General features: G+C 35.6%; 1 protein-coding gene across 1 annotated transcript; it reads right to left on the bottom strand.

Moving 5' to 3' along the window:
- Positions 1–4,095: 4,095 nt before the first annotated feature.
- LOC136819588 (mitochondrial import receptor subunit TOM22 homolog) lies at positions 4,096–21,849 on the bottom strand. Its single transcript, XM_067075821.1, has 3 exons — positions 21,722–21,849; positions 4,976–5,278; positions 4,096–4,263 (listed from the first exon to the last, which is right to left on the bottom strand). The coding sequence occupies exons 1-3, from the start codon at positions 21,755–21,757 to the stop codon at positions 4,198–4,200; spliced, it is 405 nt and encodes a 134-aa protein (XP_066931922.1). The 5' UTR covers positions 21,758–21,849; the 3' UTR covers positions 4,096–4,197.
- Positions 21,850–23,291: the final 1,442 nt, after the last annotated feature.

The following is a 23,291-nucleotide window of genomic DNA, read 5'->3' as shown; positions in this document are numbered from 1 at the left end:
AAGGCGAAAGAAAATTTGAAGTAAACTCTAGATCATGGACAAAATATTTGAAACAAAGGAGACATCCCTGTAAAATTTTAAAACACCACAAATGATTTTTAAGACTGTTAAACTACAGTTGAAAAGTAGAGTTTTAACACGAGACTTAAGGCTTGGCACCTTAGGATCTGAGGATTTAAAAGCTTAAATTTGCTCCAATCAATAAGGCTTGTAATATAGCTCAGAAGCCACCGAACCCCTCCAAAATCAAATTATTCAATGAAAGAAAGTCTCATTCCACAAATTACTAATCTACGGAATTTGCTAATATCTTTCCAACCAATTAATATTTTCATAAGCCCTAAAATAGCAATTCTCGCCCGAGCTTTAAATTCTGAAAAACGTGAAAATACACTAAAATCTCTCAATATATTTCGAGAATGACTGTAGCAAGGATTTATTATACACTGGATATACAAGTAACAGATTTTTGCCGATTTCTCGTGTACAAGATATGTCCGCAGTAATGATATTATTGTTCACTCTCCTTCCCTCATTAAATAAATGTTTTTTCGAGGCATTTTTATTGCATTTCTTATCGAAAACCACTCATCCAATTCCCAAAAGAGACTTGAAACTTTCCTGTGAGAGTTAGATTCTTCCACTTAATTGATAATTATAAGTCGTTATGACGTTTCAAGCTGTGAGAAAGATGCAAAAGACGTGTTGTGTATAAGAAATTGAATGTTGACACCGGAAATTTTCAAACTTTAACCTCAAAAAACCACCTTGCCACCACGTGCCTACAAAGGATTTTCATACCACAATGGAGCCAAGACACTCAATCTTATGTATGCTAATTTCAGCTCTTCTGGGGACAGTCTTGGAAAGATATTTCCAATAGAAAATTTCGTGTCACTATAAGCATTTTGTCTGAATTTCTTGTCTAATGATGATTTTCTCACACAAGATTTCACAAATGTATCCAGCTTGGTATGCTAGCCTTACTTTCAAACTTAAGGAGGAGCTAGAGAACTTTTTTTAAATAAGACTGATAAACATTTTTTAAATCAGACATCTTCGAGCCGCCATGACAGTTGTCCTTTGCGGACAAAGCTTGAACATCAGTTGTTTTCTGGAACAATGAAAATACAATGATCGTACACCATCGTTTTATGAGTCGTCTATCCAGTGTATAATAAATCTTTGACTGTAGATCACCTAAAGGGGCAGTGCGTTATTGACTTGACTCACAAATCAGCTTTCGTTGTAAGGCGAAATTTATAAAAAAAACTAAAATTAATTTTGTGTTGAAGCGAAGTTGATATATAGTAGAACCAAGGACCTCCATAACTCGAACCTCCATAACTCGAACCTCCATAACTCGAATGTCTCCTTGACGCCTCTTCATCTAACTAACTAACGTAAACAAATCTCTAGCTGGGACCAGTTGTCATCAATCGCACTTTTATTCTCACAAATCGCATGAAAAATGGTACGTTCTTAATACCAAACCCTAACTAAACTTTGCTCCGTGTCTAAGATACAACTCTTAGAGAAAAAGAATACCCTGACCCTCACAATAGCATTAATCTGCATGCAACCCAATTAATCGTGTTTTCTATTTTGACGAATCTAATTGAATATAGGCTTCGGAAATTTCATTGTGAAGATTAATTTAATGAGTTCATTGAAAAGAGGTGCCGTTTAAGTGGATTAGTTCTGATAATTACTCATTTTAATTTGAAGAGAAATCAAAACATAATGCACGTGCTTCTATCAAATGCCGTCATTCAACGTGACCGTAACGCGAACGTCACTTAAAGAGGACGCTCTTTACATGCCACTTAAAGTTGACCTCGACCTACTTACCTTTTTTTGATTACACTTTCTGGGATTGTGAGTTCTTTAAGGTTTTGTTTTTAAATAAGAGTGATATCGTTTGCTTACTCATCAAATTTAATCTATACAAGTTTTTTTGACATTGAATTGATACCGATTTGGAGTAAGATTGATCAGAAAGAGGAAAAGAAAAACATTTTTTGTTTATATCAGCGCAATATAACAATATGAGCAATCTTAAAAGGATAAAATTAAGTACATTTTATACTAGGTTTTAGGAACGTCATCATTATCAAATAGGCCAACAAAATGAGAATAGGCTAAGAATACCAGCACAGAATTTGACAAAGGAACCCGATATTGCCTTTTTGGAGCTGTATTCACCTATGAATTACGAATTATCTCCCAGTGCTCAAGAAATCTGAAGAATTCCACGAGAACATTTGGAGTTGGTAGAAGGTTCCAAACCTAGGAATTCTTTAAGAAAATTTTAAGATAAATTTTTTGAAAGAAATTAAGAATTTCCATGACAAAACAGGAAAACACCATTAAAAATTGGCGTACAGCCATCTGAAAGCAACCTGGACGAAACAGGAAAACGCCATTAAAAATTGGCTTACAACCATCTAAAAGCAACCTGCCCTTGCATTGCAACGACAAAAAGGTCTTGAAAGAGAAGAAGTCTGCGCATTCTCAAACGTACGTTCCGCAATTAATATCATGAGTTCTTTGGAAGATCTTATCATAGAAAACGATATCGAACTAATATTTCTTACCTGCAAAATATTCTGAGAGCTCTCTCAACTTTTATAATGTATTATGTTTATACGATAACATGAAAAAAGATGAAATATACTTTCTGTGCTAATTAAACAACACGACAACAACAAACTTTTACAAATTCTGAAAGCTTAACATTGCTTAAGAGAAAGTGCAAAGACAAATAAAATCTCTTACTTTTCAAGAGACAACTAACTAAGAGATATCATTTGTAATAAAATGCGAGTCAAATTACAATCTCGTCATCAAAAATATTTCAGTGTTTCACAGAAGTCTCCACGAAAACACCCACCTTAGCGAAAAAGGGGCCCACTCGAAAATACAAAAGTGACAACAAACGTTTGTACTTCACAAAAACAAACACTCTGATTTACATAAAATTATGTATCGAACCTTTCTATTGATACCGAGAAATGGGCTCTTCCAGAAAAAATCCGTTCATGGGGGGTGGAGGATGAATTGTCCAGGGGTATTGAAAAAATACCAAAAAATTGCAATGTCCAGGGGTAATTTTTTGTGTCCACGGGGTTGATTTGATGTTTGTCCAGGGGGTATAACCCGTGTCCAGAGGGTTAAAAATCAAAATGTCCAGGGGTAATTCATGAAAAAAATAATATATCCTCCACTCCCCATGAACGAATCTTTTCTGGAAGAGCCCAATGTTGGTTAAAAGAACTTTGACTTCATGTTTCAACTATCGACTCTCACACTATTGTTACATAACATAGAATAGAGTGAGATTGAAGTCTGAAGTATTGCGACTTTTTCATGATTAACAGACATCTAAGCTAAAGTTGGCTCAAACTAATTCGCATTAAATTTGAACAAAAAATGTAACCTTTGTATACAATCACTATCCAAGGTAAGAAATGAGGACCAAAAAACTAAAAATTGTGACTTCAATCTTCTAGCAGTCATCAAAAGTAAAAAGTAGGCATTATAAAAAATTTGGAAGTCAATTTATACGACCTGAAAATAGAGAATGGTATTTTAAAAGATTAAACAGATTATGGGTTCGTGAAAAAAAAACCTTCAAAGAAGAAGTGCTGATTATGAATGCTTTAAACTACAAAAGCACTCCTTCTCAGGGCTTATTTTTTTGAGAAGGCATTTTTCGTCTGATAAAATCAAAATGCAACCAAGGATTAATCACGTTTGTAGAATGACGTTGTTGTCGAAAGCGAAAGAAATGGTCGAATGTTGGATTATAATAAGAACAAAAGGCTTCGTTCGCAAAAATATCAAGAACAAGTAGAGAAAATTTGAATGCTTCAAGGACACCCAATTTCTTAAGAGATTGCACAAAAATACTCGCAAAAAGGTGAAGTTAGGAACATTTTTAGGATTTAAAATCTTGCTTTAAGGCATCAGTGAAGAAGGGAGAATACTTCTAAATTCTTATAAAAATCATGTTCCTTGAAAGTATTGAGTCTATAGGTAAAATTTTCCAGAAATCTTTTTCAAAGTTGACTGAACGAAACAAGAGGGAAAAACTTTGGTTCGATTTTATCGTGTGATATTGATTTCTAAAAAATAAGTTTTGGATATTATAATACAACTTAAGGTTTGATATAAAAATGTTTACTCTTGATGACGTCATCTCATTTGAGGCTGAAGGTTGAGGGGCGGTTGTTGGCCACCGCCTCCAGGACCTAACAAAATCTGAAAAAAGAGAAAGACAATGTTTTTAATCAAAAGCTTTTTTATTTTGTATGTCTTGTGATTTCTGTATTTGTGCAAGAGGGATGCACTAATTTAAACTACGATATCTGCATAGTCCTTTTAGGTCCATAGCGACTGCTAAAACAGTTTCACAGTTTGATAGGTACATATATCGGGATATTTCACGTGGATTCGGTCAATGATATGAGACTTTTAGACAGCCTCTCAATTGTTTTTACAGGGTCCATAAAAAGCTGCTGGATCGGCTATCTATGAACTGAACAGAACATTGGAAGGAGCGAGGATTCGAAACGCGAATCCCTGTTTTGAGGCGCTGTTTAATCCATTTTCCCAATCGAAAAAAGCTAGAATAATTTTAGTGCAATCATTATATCAACTATCTTTTGCACATCCTTTTCTGACCTTTGTTCTTCTGAAATTTAGACAAAAGATGACCTTCTTCTTTAAGTCAAGCACCGTGGAGTCTTCATGACTCGAACAGCCATATCGAATTTTTGCCTTTTTCGCAAAAATAAATGTCTTTGAAACTTCTTAACAGGGCAATTCGCGAAAGTTGTAATAAATATCAAATTTTCGGCACATTATTGTCCTTTAATGCCTATTAAAGTCGAAAAGCAACCGCTTTTAGCGGATTTAAAGAATATTTTTCTTAACATGGAGAGCATTTGCTTTAACTTGATAATAAAAGTACCTGTCTCTGTTGCATTAGAGCAGCTTCTTCAGTTTGTACGCGCTCAACTTCAAATATGACCGGAAGTCCCAGGATCACAAACGACGTCCCCAGGATCCAAAGCGAGGAGCGCGTGAATCGGTACGCTTTCTTGACGCCAGTCACAGAAAGATTGGCTGCTTGCAAAGTTCCGTTGCGTAAAGGTTCCGGAAACATTTCAGTCAAACCCCACAAACGTTCGGAAAGTGTTTCGTCTTCGACATCATCGAAGTTTTCCACTGATGACGTCACCTTAATCTGTTCGCTTCCTTGCAGAGTTTCGATCTGAAAAAAAAATTGAAAAAGATAATGACGCTTGACTCGAATCATTGTCTAATGTTTTGAAAAACAAAGAAAGCAACCAATATTTCACGCAGGGAAAAAGTACAGGCCTCAAGAAATTCAATTTATTCTAAAAAGAAAAGCACACTCGCTGAAAATCAACTGTGTCATTTTCAGGTCTCCAGACTGTCCTCAATCCTTGTTTTGACAAATACAATGTATTAATTTTGGAGGTTGGCCAAAACGCAATTTTTGACAGGTATTAAATTTGGTGTATGGCAAAATTTGTATAATTTGGCGGATGGGACATTTTTAGATATTTTAACAGTTTTGACTTAAAAATGCTGATTTCATATAAAATTTCTATCCTTAAAAGGATTTTGTTAAATTTGGGGTAGTTCATTTCATTTAGTGGATGGCCTCTAAATTTCAGATTCTGCTAAAATGGGACCTTTGATATTTTTTCCTTTGATTCCATTCATTGAGATTATTCAAATTTTCTCTGGGCCCACTGTGCAATGGAGAGCAACAAAAAATTTACAATGATGCAGAAACCTCCTGGCTGTCAGACATGCCAACTATGGTAGCTAGATGTTTATTTTGTGTGAAATTTTCTGAAAATCTTAAAATCCGGTAAACTTTTTTCCACTAATACTGTATGTATATAAATCAGGGAAACTTTTTCCACTAATACTGTATGTATATAAATCCGGGAAACTTTTTTCCACTAATACTGTATGTATATAAATCCGGGAAACTTTTTTCCACTAATACTGTATGTATATAAATCCGGGAAACTTTTTTCCACTAATACTGTATGTATAAATCAGGGAAACTTTTTTCCACTAATACTGTATGTATAAATCCGGGAAACTTTTTTCCACTAATACTGTATGTATTTAAATCCGGGAAACTTTTTTCCACTAATACTGTATGTATTTAAATCTGGTAAACTTTTTTCCACTAATACTGTATGTATATAAATCCGGGAAACTTTTTTCCACTAATACTGTATGTATTTAAATCCGGGAAACTTTTTTCGACTAATACTGTATGTATTTAAATCAGGGAAACTTTTTTCCACTAATACTGTATGTATTTAAATCCGGGAAACTTTTTTCCACTAATACTGTATGTATTTAAATCCGGGAAACTTTTTTCGACTAATACTGTATGTATTTAAATCAGGGAAACTTTTTTCCACTAATACTGTATGTATTTAAATCCGGGAAACTTTTTTCCACTAATACTGTATGTATTTAAATCAGGGAAACTTTTTTCCACTAATACTGTATGTATTTAAATCCGGGAAACTTTTTTCCACTAATACTGTATGTATTTAAATCCGGGAAACTTTTTTCGACTAATACTGTATGTATTTAAATCAGGGAAACTTTTTTCGACTAATACTGTATGTATAAATCAGGTAAACTTGTTTCCACTAATACTGTATGTATATAAATCCGGGAAACTTTTTTCCACTAATACTGTATGTATTTAAATCCGGGAAACTTTTTTCCACTAATACTGTATGTATTTAAATCAGGGAAACTTTTTTCGACTAATACTGTATGTATAAATCAGGTAAACTTTTTTCCACTAATACTGTATGTATATAAATCCGGGAAACTTTTTTCCACTAATACTGTATGTATTTAAATCCGGGAAACTTTTTTCCACTAATACTGTATGTATTTAAATCCGGGAAACTTTTTTCGACTAATACTGTATGTATTTAAATCAGGGAAACTTTTTTCCAAAAAGTCATGTATTTTTTCGGGCCACCTTAGTCTAGCATGCTAGACGACTTAACTCAGTAAAAAATAGGAAGTGAAAACTTGACAGGAGCATCAATATAGTCGTCTAGAATATTTTGTGCACAACAAACTTTTCATAAAAAATTTTCTTTCACTTAGAAACTCTCATTGGCTGAAATTTTTATTTGTCTATATATTTTGTTGTATATGATTGTTTTCTCACCCCGCAGAAATCTGCGGGCCCTGCTGGAACTCCCGTAAGCTACGGAAACCATCTTAGCCCAGTCGTTTATTTTAACCATATCCCGACATAAAAATTTCCCGCTTTCAACAAAAACGTTATAAACGACTGGATTCCCAGTCTAGGGCCACCTGAACTTTGAGTTCCCAGGGCAAAAATGCAAGTGCCATTTTTTTGTTTTTAGAGCACGAAATTTCAGGGGTTCGAAGGGTTCGAATTATAGCTTTGCACTTTGCAAAATGCGAAGTGAATTTTAGATTTAGCGACCAAAAAAGATTTCCCAACTCAAAAATGCGAAGCTGAAAAATTATAAGACAACTCACCTATTTGTTTATCTATTGCTTTATCAAATTGCTGCCTCGCAACTTTCTTCATTCGTTTATCTATTGCTTTATCAAATTGCTGCCTCGCAACTTTCTTCATTCGTTTATCTATTGCTTAATCTACTCGCCACCTCGCAACTTTCTTCATTCGTTAATCTATTGCTTTAACTACTTATCTACTCGCTACTTCAAAGTTCACTATACTTTGCTTTGTCTACAACCACTTATTTCAAGTCTTACTTCGCTTTTCTCAAGAAATGCATTGAATAAACTTTCGCATTTTCTTCCAAACAACTTCGCAAATACTAAAAATGCTTCGCAAACAGTGAAAAATTTCGCCTGCGGTGCTCCCTTTTTTACCTTGCTTCGCTCGAAAAATAGCGAAGCTCCTTAAATTTATAATTCGAACCCTTGATTGGTCTGCACCGGAACGTTCCGGTGTTCCGGAGCAAGATATCTGGGATATAATTACGATAGGACTCGCTGTGCTAATCATGTGAAAACTAACTGCCCACGCCCATATTTTTAAAAAATCAGCTGACTCATGGTAGTTTCGATATTTCAAACAGTGATGCTATCGAATATAATGTGACAAATTTAATTTCATTAATGAATAATGGCTGAACCATCACAGTTCGGACCATTTGGCAAGTTCCTGTACGCGGCTGCAATCAAAAAAATCATAACCGCATTCATAAAAAAATTACGTTTGTGTCTTTCTTTACCATTTTTTTTTTCAGACTGTGTCTTTAAATTAGCTAATGTAAACAATTTCTGCGTTGGTAGAAATTTCTCCAACTTTCAACAATGATAGAACACACCTATCTAAACAAAATTAACCAGCGCATTTTTTATCTTTCTACTTCTTCATTTTCAATGAAGCTCTCAAAGTCAAATAGAATTAAAGCACATAAGACATTCTTATAATTGTGAAATGTCGTTCGTTCGTTCACTACGGATTTTTCATATTTGATTTAAAAGCCTACTCAATGCGAAAGAGAAATTGTGTATTTTTTAATACGCCGTTCATTAACTCAAATCAAATGTCAAATGACTTTGGAAGCTCGGTGATATGGTCACCGAATTGCCGTCCCATGTTTTGTCAGATAGTCCCAAGTTAGATCAGTTGACGGCAACCTCATCTTCTTATTGATGTAAATAAGTCCTGTTGATGATTGATGACTGATGTTTTTTTTGAAAGCTTGATTTCCTAGTGTGACTAACACTGTTGATGAGTGAACTCGAAAAAGTCCTGAGGCGGCAATAAAAAATGTGTTGCGTTCGGGTCGTCCGACCGACTGTTTATTTACAAGAAAACCCGATTCGGAAAGTCGGTAAAATCGTCGGGTTTTTTTGGACGCTGTTCGCAGGTTCGGATCTTTCCCATAATGGCGGGCACGGGCGAACGGAGCATGTCTTTGAATCATTATTCTTTGTTTACTTAACCCACATTGAGTCCCATTCAAGTTTTTTCATGTACCCTTATTGAAATTTTCATGTCAAAATTCAGCAACGCGGTAGGGCCAATATTCTAGGGGCCGAAAATAAGGGCCACTTCATCAAGCATTAATTAAAATTTTTAAATATTTTATTGCTCTTACTGTAACATTTCATTTATTTATTTATTCATATTTCATTTTTTTTAAACAAACAAATGTACGGATAATGGGTCCTAGGACCTTTTATATGAAATATATAGATAGATAAAATAAGGTTAACACTTGCGCGCGCACATTTAGTTTGGCAAATTAAAGATGGCGGCATAAGATTCTGTTGATTGCCAACTTGATTCATCAGGAGTTACTAGATCTTAAAAATCCGACAAAATTTACTACCAACCGACCGACCAACCGACTGGATTTGAAGATGTTTTAGGACCCGAATGGAACATATTTTTGATTGCCGCCTGAAGACACACATGATCGAGCTGAATAGCCCGCATGTTTGAGCATCCTAATTTTTGTAGCCCAAACTTGACCTGAGCATCATTGTTTGGGCCAAAAGAATGCCTTGATATTTTGGCCTGGACATGACCCAAAAATCTTCGGGTCATACTGTGCTGTGGGTTGTTGGCCTGTCTTTTTTTTTTAAATTAAAGGTAGCTAGCATAACAATAATAATAATGACGAATGTTTTAAGTGGCTGGCTCCGAAAAATCCTCGAGCTTTTAGACAGCTCAAGAATTGTTTCCACGAAGGGCCACTACGAACAGAACAAGAGAACAGTCAGGAACAGTAACAAAAAGAAACTGGAAAATTGAATAAATAATTGGATAAATAATTAGAGAATCAGGTGAAAAAGTGTTTTCTGGAGCTACTCTTGAAAGACACACTATTGATTCAGCATCACGGCATTCCCTGGGTAGATTATACCAAATAGGGATTGTAGAGCTTGTGAAGGTTTTTGCTTCAAATCTGTTTCTGTTTTGCCGTACTGCTAAATTAGTCGGATAGTGAGGTCTGGTAGCACGTATAAAAACGTAAAAATACTTCAGATGGTGATAAAAGCATGAAATTTGGCACCAATGATCCTTAGGGGGTCTAAAACTTAATTTTAAACAGTAACACCAAATTTTGTCACCTGGCCACCTGCCAGATGACGTCATCAGGTGGCTAGGCAAAAAATTATTTTTTTGAAAATATTCAAAATCTGATGGTTCCAGCGGAAAGAGCATGAAATGCTGATGAAAATTGAGGTATAAAACATGCCTTGAAAATCTTCTTATTAAAAGTTATGGAGGTTGAAAGTTTAGTGATGACGTCATCATAAGCCTTTCCAGGCAAAAATTGAAAGCCTCGTAATTTTGGAACAAATTGACCAAATTTGGTGTTTTATACTGTTAGCCTTGTGAGCTAACAAAGTGTTGTTCTGGGGGTGCGATAAATCTAAGAATTTGTGTGTACGGTTTTCTTCTGTCTTTATTCTATGAGCTCCTATATACCACTAATTCCTTCAAGGAGCTGATAGCTATATCAACAATCTTGCGCATAATGATGCTCAATGTGTGTTGATATCCGCTAGCAGAGCTAACAACCCCGTTGAAAAAAAAAATGTTCCACATTTACTCCTAATAAAATTCTCTAAAATAAATATTAAATAATTTTTTTTTTTTTTTACTGGTTCCCTAATGGTTCAATGTTTCCTAGAAATAAAATATGCACTTTTAATTGATCAGCAAACATTTTCTTGAAAGCTGCAACAGTTTGATTTCCTTCCGTTGATTGCCGCTGTTGTTGATTTTGGATAAACTTTCTGTTGAGCTCTCAGCTTCTTCGATTACTCATTTTACTATACGTAACTTCTGTATGATTGAATGATCGGTTTGAAAATGTCTGTTTGTTTAAAAACAATTGCTTTGTTTTTTAACCTTTGTTGAGGTTTTTTTCTCATAGCTTGTGTTTACCCCATCTTGGGTATATTGTGGTAATTTCATTTGTTTATTGCTTGTTTGGCTCACATGCTGCATTGCTTGTTGCTTTGTTTTGGCTTATTTCTTCTGTTTGTTGATGATTTATAATATGCCATTTAACTCCTTTGCTGCATAGATGGTAGATACTGTTTCTTTCACGCTCTTTTGACGATATAAGAATTTCTTTATCATGCCCTTTTTGATTTTCCCCGATTTTTAGAACAGCATCACATCAAATTTCGATGCTATGGTTTCCTGACCATAGGTTAAATGTCTTTTGTTGAATTAAATGCATGTTTCACCTTACTTCTTAGGAATCTGATAACGCATTACTATCTCGGAAAACTATTACTGCGTTGCGTCTTACAACCATGGATCAACTTAGCATTCCTCTGTCGATGCAATCGTTTTTACTGCGATGTAACCATGGGCAGCTTCTTCATAATGTTTCGTTATGTTATTCTGTTTTCTCAGTGAAACCATGCCTTTCTTCACTTCAGATAACCTTGACCATCAAATTATGTCTCTCAGGACATTTTTAACCATAGTTATTCAATAATGTTCTTGTGTATCTCTCAGGACAAGTTTAAAGACATACTTTCAGGATTCAGGACGTGTATAACAATACAATTTCTTCATCGTAACCCTGACATGGGAAGCTTCCGGGTACTGACCTTGCTCAAGGGAGCCCGGGATCAGTTTAGCGTCATGTTCTGGACGTTACGACTTCAATAAATCATATCAATAACATAAACAATGTCAATGAACCAATGCCAAGAAACTTCGAATAGCCATATCAACTCGATGTATAATTTGACTATTTCAATCATAAAACATCTCAAATATTCCATGCAAATGTTTCACTGTTTTGTTTATCTTTATAGCTCTCAAGCTAAATCTCGAATCCCCAGAACAACACAGCAAATACCAAATCCTTTAAGATCTCGGTAGAACCTCCATTTGTTAGCCTTGTGAGCTAACAAAGTGTTGTTCTGGGGGTGCGATAAATCTAAGAATTTGTGTGTACGGTTTTCTTCTGTCTTTATTCTATGAGCTCCTATATACCACTAATTCCTTCAAGGAGCTGATAGCTATATCAACAATCTTGCGCATAATGATGCTCAATGTGTGTTGATATCCGCTAGCAGAGCTAACATATACATGAATTTATATCAAAATTCATTGCTTTTTCCGATTCTGATGTTCAAAGTGAATTAAAAGCTTTAAATCCTACAGAATACTAAAACTTAGATTTTGAGATTTACAAGGCAAATCAACACAGCGCTCTCCCTTCAGGAGCACAGTGTATAACCAACTAATTTTTTTGGATGTTTTAAGCCTTCCTATGTCGTTTAGACCCAAGCATCAGATGGAACTTCAAATTTTGACATGGATTCATGTATAAAACACCAAATTCGGTCAACAAGTTCCGTTATTACGGGGTTTTTAGGTTTTGCCTGGAAAGGCTTATGATGACGTCATCACAAACCTTCATAACTTTTGATAGAAAGATTTTTTCGCGGCATGTTTTATACCTCGATTTTCATCAGCATTTCATGCTCTTTCCGCTGAAACCATCAGATTTTGAATATTTTCAAAAAAATAAATTTTGCCCAGCCACCTGATGACGTCATCTGGCAGGTGGCCAGGTGGCAAAATTTGGTGTTACTGTTTAAAATTAAGTTTTAGACCCTCTAAGGATCATCTGTGCCAAATTTTGTGCTTTTATCACCATCTGAAGTATTTTTGTGCTAACAGACCTCACTATGATGCAGTTTGCATGCAATGCAAACTGCCTGAAAAAACCTCAGTTCGGGAAATTGCACAGATTCGCAACGTTGCGAAATTTTGCAATTTTTGCGTTGTCATATTTCGCAGCGCTGCGAAATTCCGCAGCTTTACTGTTGATTGCATTCAAAAATAGAACCCCAAAAAGTGAGGTTTTCAATCACAACCACTTTTTAGCCCACAGCGTTGACATTCTTGTGGCTGCTGTGTAGTACAAAATCCTATAAAATAAGGAAATTGACGAGCTTTCCAAAAATGTGGCCCTCTTTGAAGTTGAGTGATTCAGTCTTGAAATATAAGATGGCAAAGTGAGGGCAGGCTTTGTGGCTGTATGTCACTATGGCTCACTCAACAAGTTGGCTTATATGTGCTGTCCTGCTTTAAAACTTCAATATTTTTTAACCGTTTTTCTTGAAATTGGTAGTTTAAGGTCTGATAAAGATACTTCATGGGTTTAATTTGTGGCTGCAGAGTTTTCAATGGGCTTAAAATGTGGTCTCAATCATACTTCAATCACTAATTTATCAATTTACGTACATTCCAGGTTGGGTTTTGTTTTCGATACATGAATATTTGCAAAGCCTAAAGCAAAACAAACACAATCTGACACAATACAGTGTTATTTTAAGAAAGAGTGTACATTTTGTGGCTGCAAATATCATTTTTTGTAACTATAACCTTCTGAGCTGTTACATATAAGTATTAGTTGGCATTTTTAGGGTTGGCTTATGTGCTGTCCTGCTTTAAGACATCAATATGTTTTAACCGTTTTTCTTGAAATTGGTAGTTTAAGAGAGAAATTGCAAACCCACCTTGAAGAAAACAACGGTTTGTGTAAACCGCAGGTTACAGGTCACAGGTTACAAGTCACAGGTCAGTGATGACAGGTTGACTCTAATCAATGTCATTGCAGAGGAAAATGTTTGGAAAACACAAAGAATTATCAAAAACATAATTCTCAAGCAATTTCATCCATTACAGGGTGGCCAGCGATTTCGGGAATCCAATTTCCAGTATAATCAAGTACATTTTTACACATTTTTTCCATTTTTCAAGTATATTTTCAAAATTTTCAAGTATCTTGGACTAAGAAAAATAAGTATATTCAAGTACATACTCGACTAAAATTTCACAAACAATATAAAGAAAAAGGGTGGTGAGTTATCCCGCGCTGGACACCAATCCAGGATTTGACCTCCGCGGCATCATGAATGATAAAATCAAGTATATTCCAGTACTAGAGATTTTCATTTCCAGTATATACTTGTAAAATAACATTTTTATCAAAATTTCAAGTATAATCAAGTATCAATTTTTTTTTCCAGTATATTCAAGTATTTTCAAGTATTTCCAGTATCGCTGGCCACCCTGCCATATAAAACCATTTCAAACATCAAAATTTAACCATGTGCTTTTATCGATCTTTCGCAGTTTGCGCCGTGTATAACGCAGACCAGAAAATATTTGAAACCATATTATACGTTGTAGCGATCACACACAGAAAATTTGACACAAGCAAATTGTTCGTAACGGTTGTATTGAAACACGTTCAAACTGAAATTGAAATTGAAATGATATTGAATGTGTGACAAAATGTGACCTACGAAAGTCGTAAGAGGCTCACAATATGATTGAAAATTTGAAGAAAAATTATTGAAATAATATTGAAATATGTGACAAAATGTGACCTACGAAAGTCGTAAGAGGCTCACAATATGATTGAAAATTTGAAGAAAAATTATTGATTGGAAAAATTGACAAAAGTCAATAATTGGGAAAAAATTATTGAAAAATTGAACTTAAAGTTGAAAATATATAAAAATGAATGTAAATTAACCTACCAGGTAAGCCTATGTAAGTGTTGAGAAAAGTGTGTGAACAGCTAAATGCAGGTGTAAAACTTGGAAAACTTGAATAAATTGAAGCTTGAATTGCGTTGAAGATCTTAATTCGAATGTTTATTTGAATGCTTGAAAAAGCTTGAAAATTGAATTTGACAACATCCTTGACTCTCTCTATGAAGTCTGACAAGTAAAAATTTCTGAACGCATTTTTATGCTATGAAAATTGAGATCGTAAAATATAATGACGCTCCCTTGATAATAAGAGAAATATGATTGTTATAAATGCAAGTCCGTTGGGAATATAAAAAATCGTTTCAATGGGAATATGAATATAACGTCTGATGACGTTACACTCCCCGCCACAATCGAGTTCAAGTTTCTTGAGACAATTTTGATGAAGATGAAAATCCATAACATTGCAAAACCATGAGATAGGAATTTGAATCGCAGTTTATAGAATAGTTCAAAATGTTCCTTGAGCTTCTGAATAAGAATGATGCCATTGTAAAATGAGGACGAGCATTGACCACATAAGTGCTTGAAATGCTTTCATGACTCAGCATTGAAAAGAACTTTGAGCAGCAAGAAATGTGACAACACCAGTATTTGATAAGAATGTCTGAGAAAACTATTGAGAGCAATGATTGAGAATTGGACAGTTTCATACCAATTTTGGGCGAAATTACTTCAAATGAATTTACAGGATCGACATCGTTTTTGTAGATGTCCATGGTTGATTCAAATCCACTGAATTTTGGAAGCTTGATTTTGAGGATAGAGTCCTCGAATTTTGAATGTTTCTCAAGTTCACGAGATGAGACTTCTTTGTCTATAAGGGAGATGAGTGTACGAAGATTAGAAACTTCGGATTGACTTGCGGTTCCAAAGGATTCTTTAATGAGTGGTTGAAGATCTTTAGATATACATTCGAGTGATTTGGAGAGGTCACTTGTTTCTTTTTGAGCAGTTTTGAGTTCAGTATTTGTTGCTTGAGATGGAACAAAGGATGTCTTGCTTTCAACGAGTTTGAGTTTTTGTTGAATACTCTTGGTAGCAAATTCGATAGATTTAACTTGTGCCGATTGGGTGGTTTGAGCGATAGCTCTTTTCATGGTACGTTTCTTGGCTAGACCGTCTTTGGTATATGCTTTGATGATTTGCAAGGTGGTCTGGTAGCTTTGATCGTCATCAGTATGAAGGTCGGCATGCAGTTGCTTAAATGATGCCTTGAGTGTCCCGATGGTGTTAAGGGAATCGCTTATCTCGTTAATGTCGACCAAGTCAATGATGGGGTTCTCGTCTATGAAATCTTCAATATCCTCTTGGATGAGTTTCAATCTACGCTCGGCGGATTCCATCATCTGTTTGAATTCCGAAGCGGTTGCGAGGCGTACTGTTTGAATAACAGGTATATTACATATTGTAATGTTTGTAATGTTATATGATGGTTACATATAATAAAACACATCGCTCTAAAACTACCTTCTCAGAGAACTCACGAGCTTCTGATTGGTGTAATTTTATATCCAGCCATATTGTTATCATCACATTCAGTATGCTAAATATTTTTGGTGTTTTTCTCTTGTAAGACATGATATTATGTGATTCTGTCAATATTTTTATCAAAAATTGTCATTAAGTCATTAAAATAACAATTGAATGATTAATTAGTTTTATCCTTCTAAAACCACTCTCTTAGGGACCTAACAAGCTTCTGATTGGTGCCGTTTTATATCCATTCACACTATCAACATCACATTCTGTATTATAAATATTTTTCGTGTTTTTGTCTTTTCTTGCATCAGATTTTATGATTCTGTTAATATTTTTGTCAAAAATTGTCATTAAGACATTAAAATAATAACTGAATAATTAATTAGTTCCATCCTTCTAAAACCACTCTCTTAGGGACCTTGCAAGCTTCTGTTTGGTGCCATTTTTTATCCATTCACACCATCCACATCACATTTTGTATAATAAATATTTTTCGTGCTTTTGTCTTGTTAGGCATCATATTTTATGATTTTGTCATTATTTTTGTAAATAAGTGTCCCTAGGTTGTTATTCTATTCAATTGTCATTTTATAATATCTAAATAACATGTATATTATATTACTTTTTTGTAATTTAATGCGTTATGTATTGATGTTATGTTATGTATATGTTATGATCTTATTATCTTTTTTCCGGTCTGCACTTTGTTGACCTGTAACCTGTGAGCTGTAACCTGTGACCTGTAACCTGTAACCTGCGACCTGTAACCTGCGGTTTACAAAAACCGAGAAAACAACATACAATCCAACACAACACGGTTTCAGATCAGGGCGATCTTGCTTGAGTCAACTATTGGCTCATGTAGAAAGACTGATATCTCACCTACAAAACAATGAAAATGTTGATGTAATCTACCTTGACTTCAGCAAGGCCTTTGACAAGGTGGACCATAACATCTTGCTACACAAGCTAAAAATCAATGGAATCAAAGGACAACTATTGAACTGGATACAATCCTTCCTTACTGAGAGATACCAAAAAGTTTCCATAAACACGTTCCTATCAGATGAAGCGAAAGTTACAAGCGGAGTTCCACAAGGCTCTTGTTTCTGGTAATGATTAGTGACATAAACGAAAAGATTAAACATTCCATCCTCTCATCTTTTGCTGACGACACAAGACTTATGAAGGCAATATCTTGCGCTGCAGATGTGAGTCTGCTTCAAGATGATCTAGACGTTGTCTATGACTGGACATCCATCAACAATATGGAGCTCAATGGAAAAAAGTTCGAACACATTGCATACGGAAAAAATGAACAACTGAAAGTACACTCAGTCTACAAATCAGATGTACAGCAGCCAATCGAAATAAAAAGTGCAGTGATAGACCTGGGTATCCTACTCTCAAACAACCTGTCATATGAAATGCACATTCAAACGATCACTGACAGAGTCAAGGGTATAAGTGCCTGGATATACAGAACCTTCAAGTCCAGAGATAAATCAGTAATGATCACTCTTTGGAAGACATTGGTACTTCAACATCTGGAATACTGCTCCCAGCTATGGTCTCCTACAAAGCGATCCCTGATGCAAGAACTGGAGTATCTACAAAAATCCTTTTTAAAAGGGATCCAACTTCCACCCAATTTGAATTATTGGGAGAAGCTCAAACACCTCAATGTGTACAGTCTCGAGAGAAGACGCGAAAGATACCAAATTATATATACATGGTGTATAATCGAACAACTGGTGCCAAATTTTAACTATGGTGAAGGGGAAGGCGGTATTTATTCATATACAAACCAACGCCTGGGAAGAAAATGCCACCTCAAACCAGTGAATACAACAAACAAGAACATTTGGAAGAGCTGCCTTTCAGACACCGGTCCAAGACTATTCAATGTGTTACCAAGAAAAATACGTGACATGACCAAATGTTACAAAAATTCCTTCAAAAAACAACTTGATCAATTTCTGCAAGATGTTCCCGACCAGCCCTGCTCCCTGCCTATCTCCCTTACAGGATGGCTGACTCGAATTCAATTGTTGAAATGGTCAAACACCGGACCCCACGGGTTGAGTGAGCAGAGAATTTGCTGAAACACATCAAAGGTAATCAAAGGTAGGTAAAGGTCTTAAGATACTTATGGGTTTAATTTGTGGCTGCAGGGTTTTCAATGGGCTTAAAATGTCCAGACGATGTCAATCGAACAACTTCGAACAAAAATCCCAATCGAATTAATCGAACGTAATCGAACGCGATCGAATAATTGTGATTCGATTGTTGAACGTAATCGAATCTCAATCGAACGGCCGATTCCTGGGTAAAATTCGATTGTGTTCGATTGCTTTTAAGTAAGGTTAGATTGGTTCAATTGATTGTCAATTACATTCGATTAATATTCGATTTCGTTCTATTACAATTATGTTCGATGAGTTTGATTGCGATTGAATTAAATTGGATCACTCCGTTAGAGCTTTCCAGCGTGTGCGGCCGAGTACTTAAGTACCGTGCCGTACGAAAGCGAATAAAATCTAATGCAATTGAATCAATCGAACGTAATCAAACATAATCGAATACAATCGAACGAAATCGAAGCAATCGAACGAAATCGAAGCAATCGAACGGCAAATCCTGGGTAATATTCGATTGTGATTCGATTGCGTTCGACAATCGAATTGCAATTATTCGATTGCGTTCAATTGCGTTCAATTGATTTGGCGTTCGATTAGAATTGAATTGAATTGAATTGAATATATTTTCGCTGCAACACAGCAGGATAACCCCTTACAAAAAAAAAATAGATTTCTCTAATACAATGGGGAACCTAGAAGAAACTGAAAAATTATTACAGAACTAAAGAAAAAATGAATAAACTATTATCATAATATTAATAGTGACAACAAAATAGTGAATATAAGAAATATTTTTACTTTTATTTTATGACAATTTCTTTGAGTAGATTTATCTATAAAGTTCTTCCTGTTACAACACCCACCCCTCCCACCCTGGGCAAACACACTAAGTTCACGCACACACAATACACGCACACACAGACACACACACACAAAGATTATTCATCTTCAGCTTTGTATTTGTCTAAATAGAATTTTGTAGCTAAAGATTTTAGTTCATCAGTATCAAGGTTGTGAAAATCAGTGTCAGGATGATTTATTAGTAACTCATTCCATTGTTTTGACGAAAGACGAGAGAAAGAGTTAAGTCCAAAATTTGTGGTTTTGACCGTTGAAAGTTTTAGTAGTTTAATAGCTTTGCCCCTGGTGCCAGTTTTGTGATCAATTTCGACATCAGATGGAAGATAACCCTGGAGGTATTTTTGAATAAATAAGATATTCATTACTTTCACCTGATCAAAGATTTTGAGTAATTTAAGCTCAGCAAACAGGGGAGTGGCAGAAGTTCTTGGCTCAATAAAGGTCATGAGTCTTAGTGCAGTGTTTGAAGAGTAAGAATCCTATGTGTGACAGTATTGTCACACAGTCCCAAGAGTTGACTAGCATAGCGAACATGAGAAGCAAAAATTGCATGATAAATGTTTAGAAGGATGTGCATTGGAACATAGTGACGAAGTTTGGATATTGCCCCATTTGCCCTTCTCAATGTGGGAGCAACGAAAGAAGTATGAACCTTCCAGTTTAGATGATTGTCAAGGTGAACACCCAAATATACTTCACACTCTTACTTGGCAGTTAGTCACACTAGGAAATCTAGCTTTCAGAAAAAACAACATCAGTCATCTACAGGATGTATTTGCACAACAAGGATGAGAGTTACATGAATCAAGTTCGCAAGACAATTAATTAAAACTTGAAAGTTTGAAACAAAATAAAACGTGCAGCAGCCAAAATCAACCAACCAAAATTTGTCATTCAATTCCCGAGACAGCGCTTCAATTTTTAAGGCCTTGTTTATACGCTAAAGTAAAAATAATTCCGCACATGTAAATGGGTCATTGTTTCAGGTCCGGCAAAATTTCCGGGAAACAGCCTATCCGGTGGTGCGCAGATCTAGGTGGGTTCCGCCTCCCCCGTAGATCTTTTTCTTGGGAAGTTGATCTTCAAATTAGTTTTCAAGGTTGGCTTGGCTCAAATTTTTTCATCTATGGCTCAAATTTTAGGCAATTTCTCAAAGTTTTTGAAAATGTTAATTTCATTAAAAAGCGCCGGGTTATTTTTTCATGAATCCCTTTAGAAGTTTTGCGGCGCATTTTTTTGCTTGAGAGTCAAGTAAACGATATAGCGTTTTCGCAGCATTAATCTTTGATACGCATTTTGGCGGGACGCTAGTGTGACTAACTGCTTGGTGATAGAATTTTCCCGCAAAGCTTAATTCTTAGAATACAGTCCATCTGTCTCCAAGGGGAACGAAAAATAACAAACTCAATGTGGCTTCGTTCGATTGACACCGTCTGGAAATGTGGCTTCAATCAAAGCATATATGAAAAAAATCGTCAACTTTGAGCCGCAATTCTAGCCCAATGACCCAATAATTTTGGTTCCATTTTTGATATTTTGTGGATAAACCCTTTTGGTACGAGTTTCATCTGAAAAAAATGATTTTGTGGGCTATTTTATCAACATAGTGTTTTTCTTGATTTTCCGCAATTTTGGCCCATTTTACAAAAAAAATTTTTTCAACCTACTTTAGGATTAATATTGTGAAGTTTCGTTCGAAAAGAGTTATTTTTAAAAAGGATATTCAAATTTCTTTTTTTTTTGCTGTTTTTGAAAACCTCACTGCATAATTTCGCCGCAGCCCTGGCCTTAGCTGGGAGACCCGTCTACTCTGTTCGTGTGAGTATAGCATTTAGTTAAAACGAATAAAAATATAGAAATAACAGAGTAGCCGGGTATTTTTGTAGATGCCAAATCTGGTCGCAGAATTCTATTGGCTGTCAAACAATTGTTGAAATCACGCGATATTATTGTTTTGATTGGAAGTGCGTGAACCTGATTGGCCAACCTTATCAACCGCTTTTTCGGCACGAAATTCAAAGCAAATGTAAACAAATTCAAACTGGGTCAAAAATACCATACTCTCAATGAGTAGTTTCTGATGGGATTTTTGCTTATGTGGTGTAAGTTTGAATAGAGAGTATGGATCTCCAGACTACCCTGGCCTATGCTATGGACCAAAACCGGCATTGCAGGGCCTGGACCGGGGTCCCAAAATAATGTGCATTTTGCAGAACAGATCAAAATTAAACTTTTCACCCTAGCATTTTAATTTCCTACCTAGCTAGCGATCTTTCACAATCATCATTCTTGACAGTAAGGCTACTTCGTTCAAAAAAGCGCTACTTTGTTCAAGAAAGCAAGTTTTTGCCTGATTTTGCATGTGTTTAGAAGAAAATTGGTAGGTGCTCATAATTTTTAAAATCATAAGCTTCAATTGGAAGCGTTGCGTAAAATAGCAGCGCAACCCTGCGGAAACGCTGCGAAAAACCGAAAGATCTATGCAATTTGCCAAACTGACCTGCAAAGGTTCACAGCTAACATTTCTGCTTTTGAGAAATCTGTTTGGCCTAACTCTCAAAAATAAACTGGCAGTGAAATTTACTTACAGCTGCATCATCTATCTCTTCAATCTTGGGATCCATTTTTGTGTCTTTTCTTTTTCTCGTGTCTCGTTTTTTTAAACGTGCTTTTACTTGTACAGTCGGGTCCAGATTTTTTATCTTACAAAAGGTTTCGAAAATCCAAATGGGGATTACGACAAGCCAAACAAAATCATCAGAAAAAAACAAAAAATACTAACTAGTCTAGTAAAAATAATTTCTTTTAAGTGTAGCTTCACTTTTTAAAGTTGAGAAAATTCTGGGAAATATTGTCCATAACAATCACATCACTGATACTGCTGATACACTGATCCCCCGGGGGGGTTACTTAGGCAAAATGGGTGCCGGGTATGTGCGAGCCATAAGGGTACCTTTTCTCATTCCTCAAAAGTCTCTCAAAGGGGTACAAATTCAAAAGTTAGTCTCTGAAAGGGTCCCAAAATCACGAAAATCAAAAATTTCTCTCTCAAAGGGTCACGATTTCCAAAAATTTGGAGCAAAATTTGGTGAAAATCAAACCAAAATTTGGAAAAAATGGACCAAAATTTAGGAAAAAGTCTCTCAAAGGGTCCCAAAATAACCCGAATTTTGTCTCTCAAAGGGTCGATTTTCGATTTTCGGCTCGGACATACCCGTCACCTCGCAAACCTAGTACCCCCCCCCCCGGGACTGATCCCACACTGATACACCATAGGCATAGCCCGGGGTAGCGAACGCAATAGCTCTTTATAGTATCTGTAGTATTTAGTATCTTTTACAAGTGAGCCCGACTATTCTCTTTTGCTTCTTCGACATAAACCCCTCCATACACCGACAGCAAAACCACTACAGAAGACTATTTTTAGAAGTCATAAGAAGGACCGGTCTATACTAGGGCCATTATTCAAAGTACGTTCTCGGAGCTATATTTCTTTGTTGCTGCTCGGACGAAGAGGGTCCTTCGAAAAAAGTGTACGTCGATGTGGGGGAAAGGGGGAGGGGATAAATAAAGGAAAGTACATATGTACACTTTAATTATAATGTTCTGTAAGTTCGAAAATCGACCCTTTTTTGTGTTTGTGGGGACTGAAATTCCACCTAAATAACGCCCCAAGACGGTCCGGAGATTATTTTTCCAACTTTTAGCTCAAAATTACAGATTTTATGAGATTTTAAATTTCGTAATTTGGGGACCCTTTAAGAAAATCTATTGCTATAATCTTTATTGTTTTTTGTACCCCTTTGAGACAACTCTCAAGGTTTTAAAAAACCCTTATGGCTTCCACAAGAACACGAGAGTGAAAATTGGCTAAAACCTAAGGACAAATTAAGAACAATCCTAAGATTTCTGAAATTATTGATTTTAACAGATTTTAAACTTTTTTTTTAGTAAAGAACATCGTAAGAACATTCAAGACTCAAACTTTCAAAAATTAACAACAGCCCAGTAGCCTCAGCCAAAAATTACTGCTTTTTATAAAGAAGGGCGTGTAATTGTGTAATTGGTGAAGACATTTTATTAACATGGCAGGGCGTGAGTGAAATGACTTTAGAGTTATTTTCTCTAGCTTGCTGTAACTCATCTAAGCCATAATAG

This window comes from Clytia hemisphaerica, unplaced genomic scaffold (assembly GCF_902728285.1).
Source record: "Clytia hemisphaerica strain Z4C2 unplaced genomic scaffold, Clytia hemisphaerica genome assembly, whole genome shotgun sequence".
Taxonomy (NCBI): Eukaryota; Metazoa; Cnidaria; class Hydrozoa; order Leptothecata; family Clytiidae; genus Clytia; species Clytia hemisphaerica.
The sequence above is the reverse complement of the archived record's forward strand: the minus strand, read 5'-3'. Positions and strand labels throughout refer to the sequence as shown.

Bases quoted from the DNA above. Each gene is read 5' to 3' on its own strand.
- LOC136819588 (XM_067075821.1), bottom strand. From the start codon at position 21,757: ATGGATCCCAAGATTGAAGAGATAGATGATGCAGCT. The intron at 5,279-21,721 runs GTAAGTAAATTT...TTTTTTTTTCAG, and splicing joins AAGAGATAGATGATGCAGCT to ATCGAAACTCTGCAAGGAAG. The intron at 4,264-4,975 runs GTACTTTTATTA...CTCTTTTTTCAG, and splicing joins CTCTAATGCAACAGAGACAG to ATTTTGTTAGGTCCTGGAGG.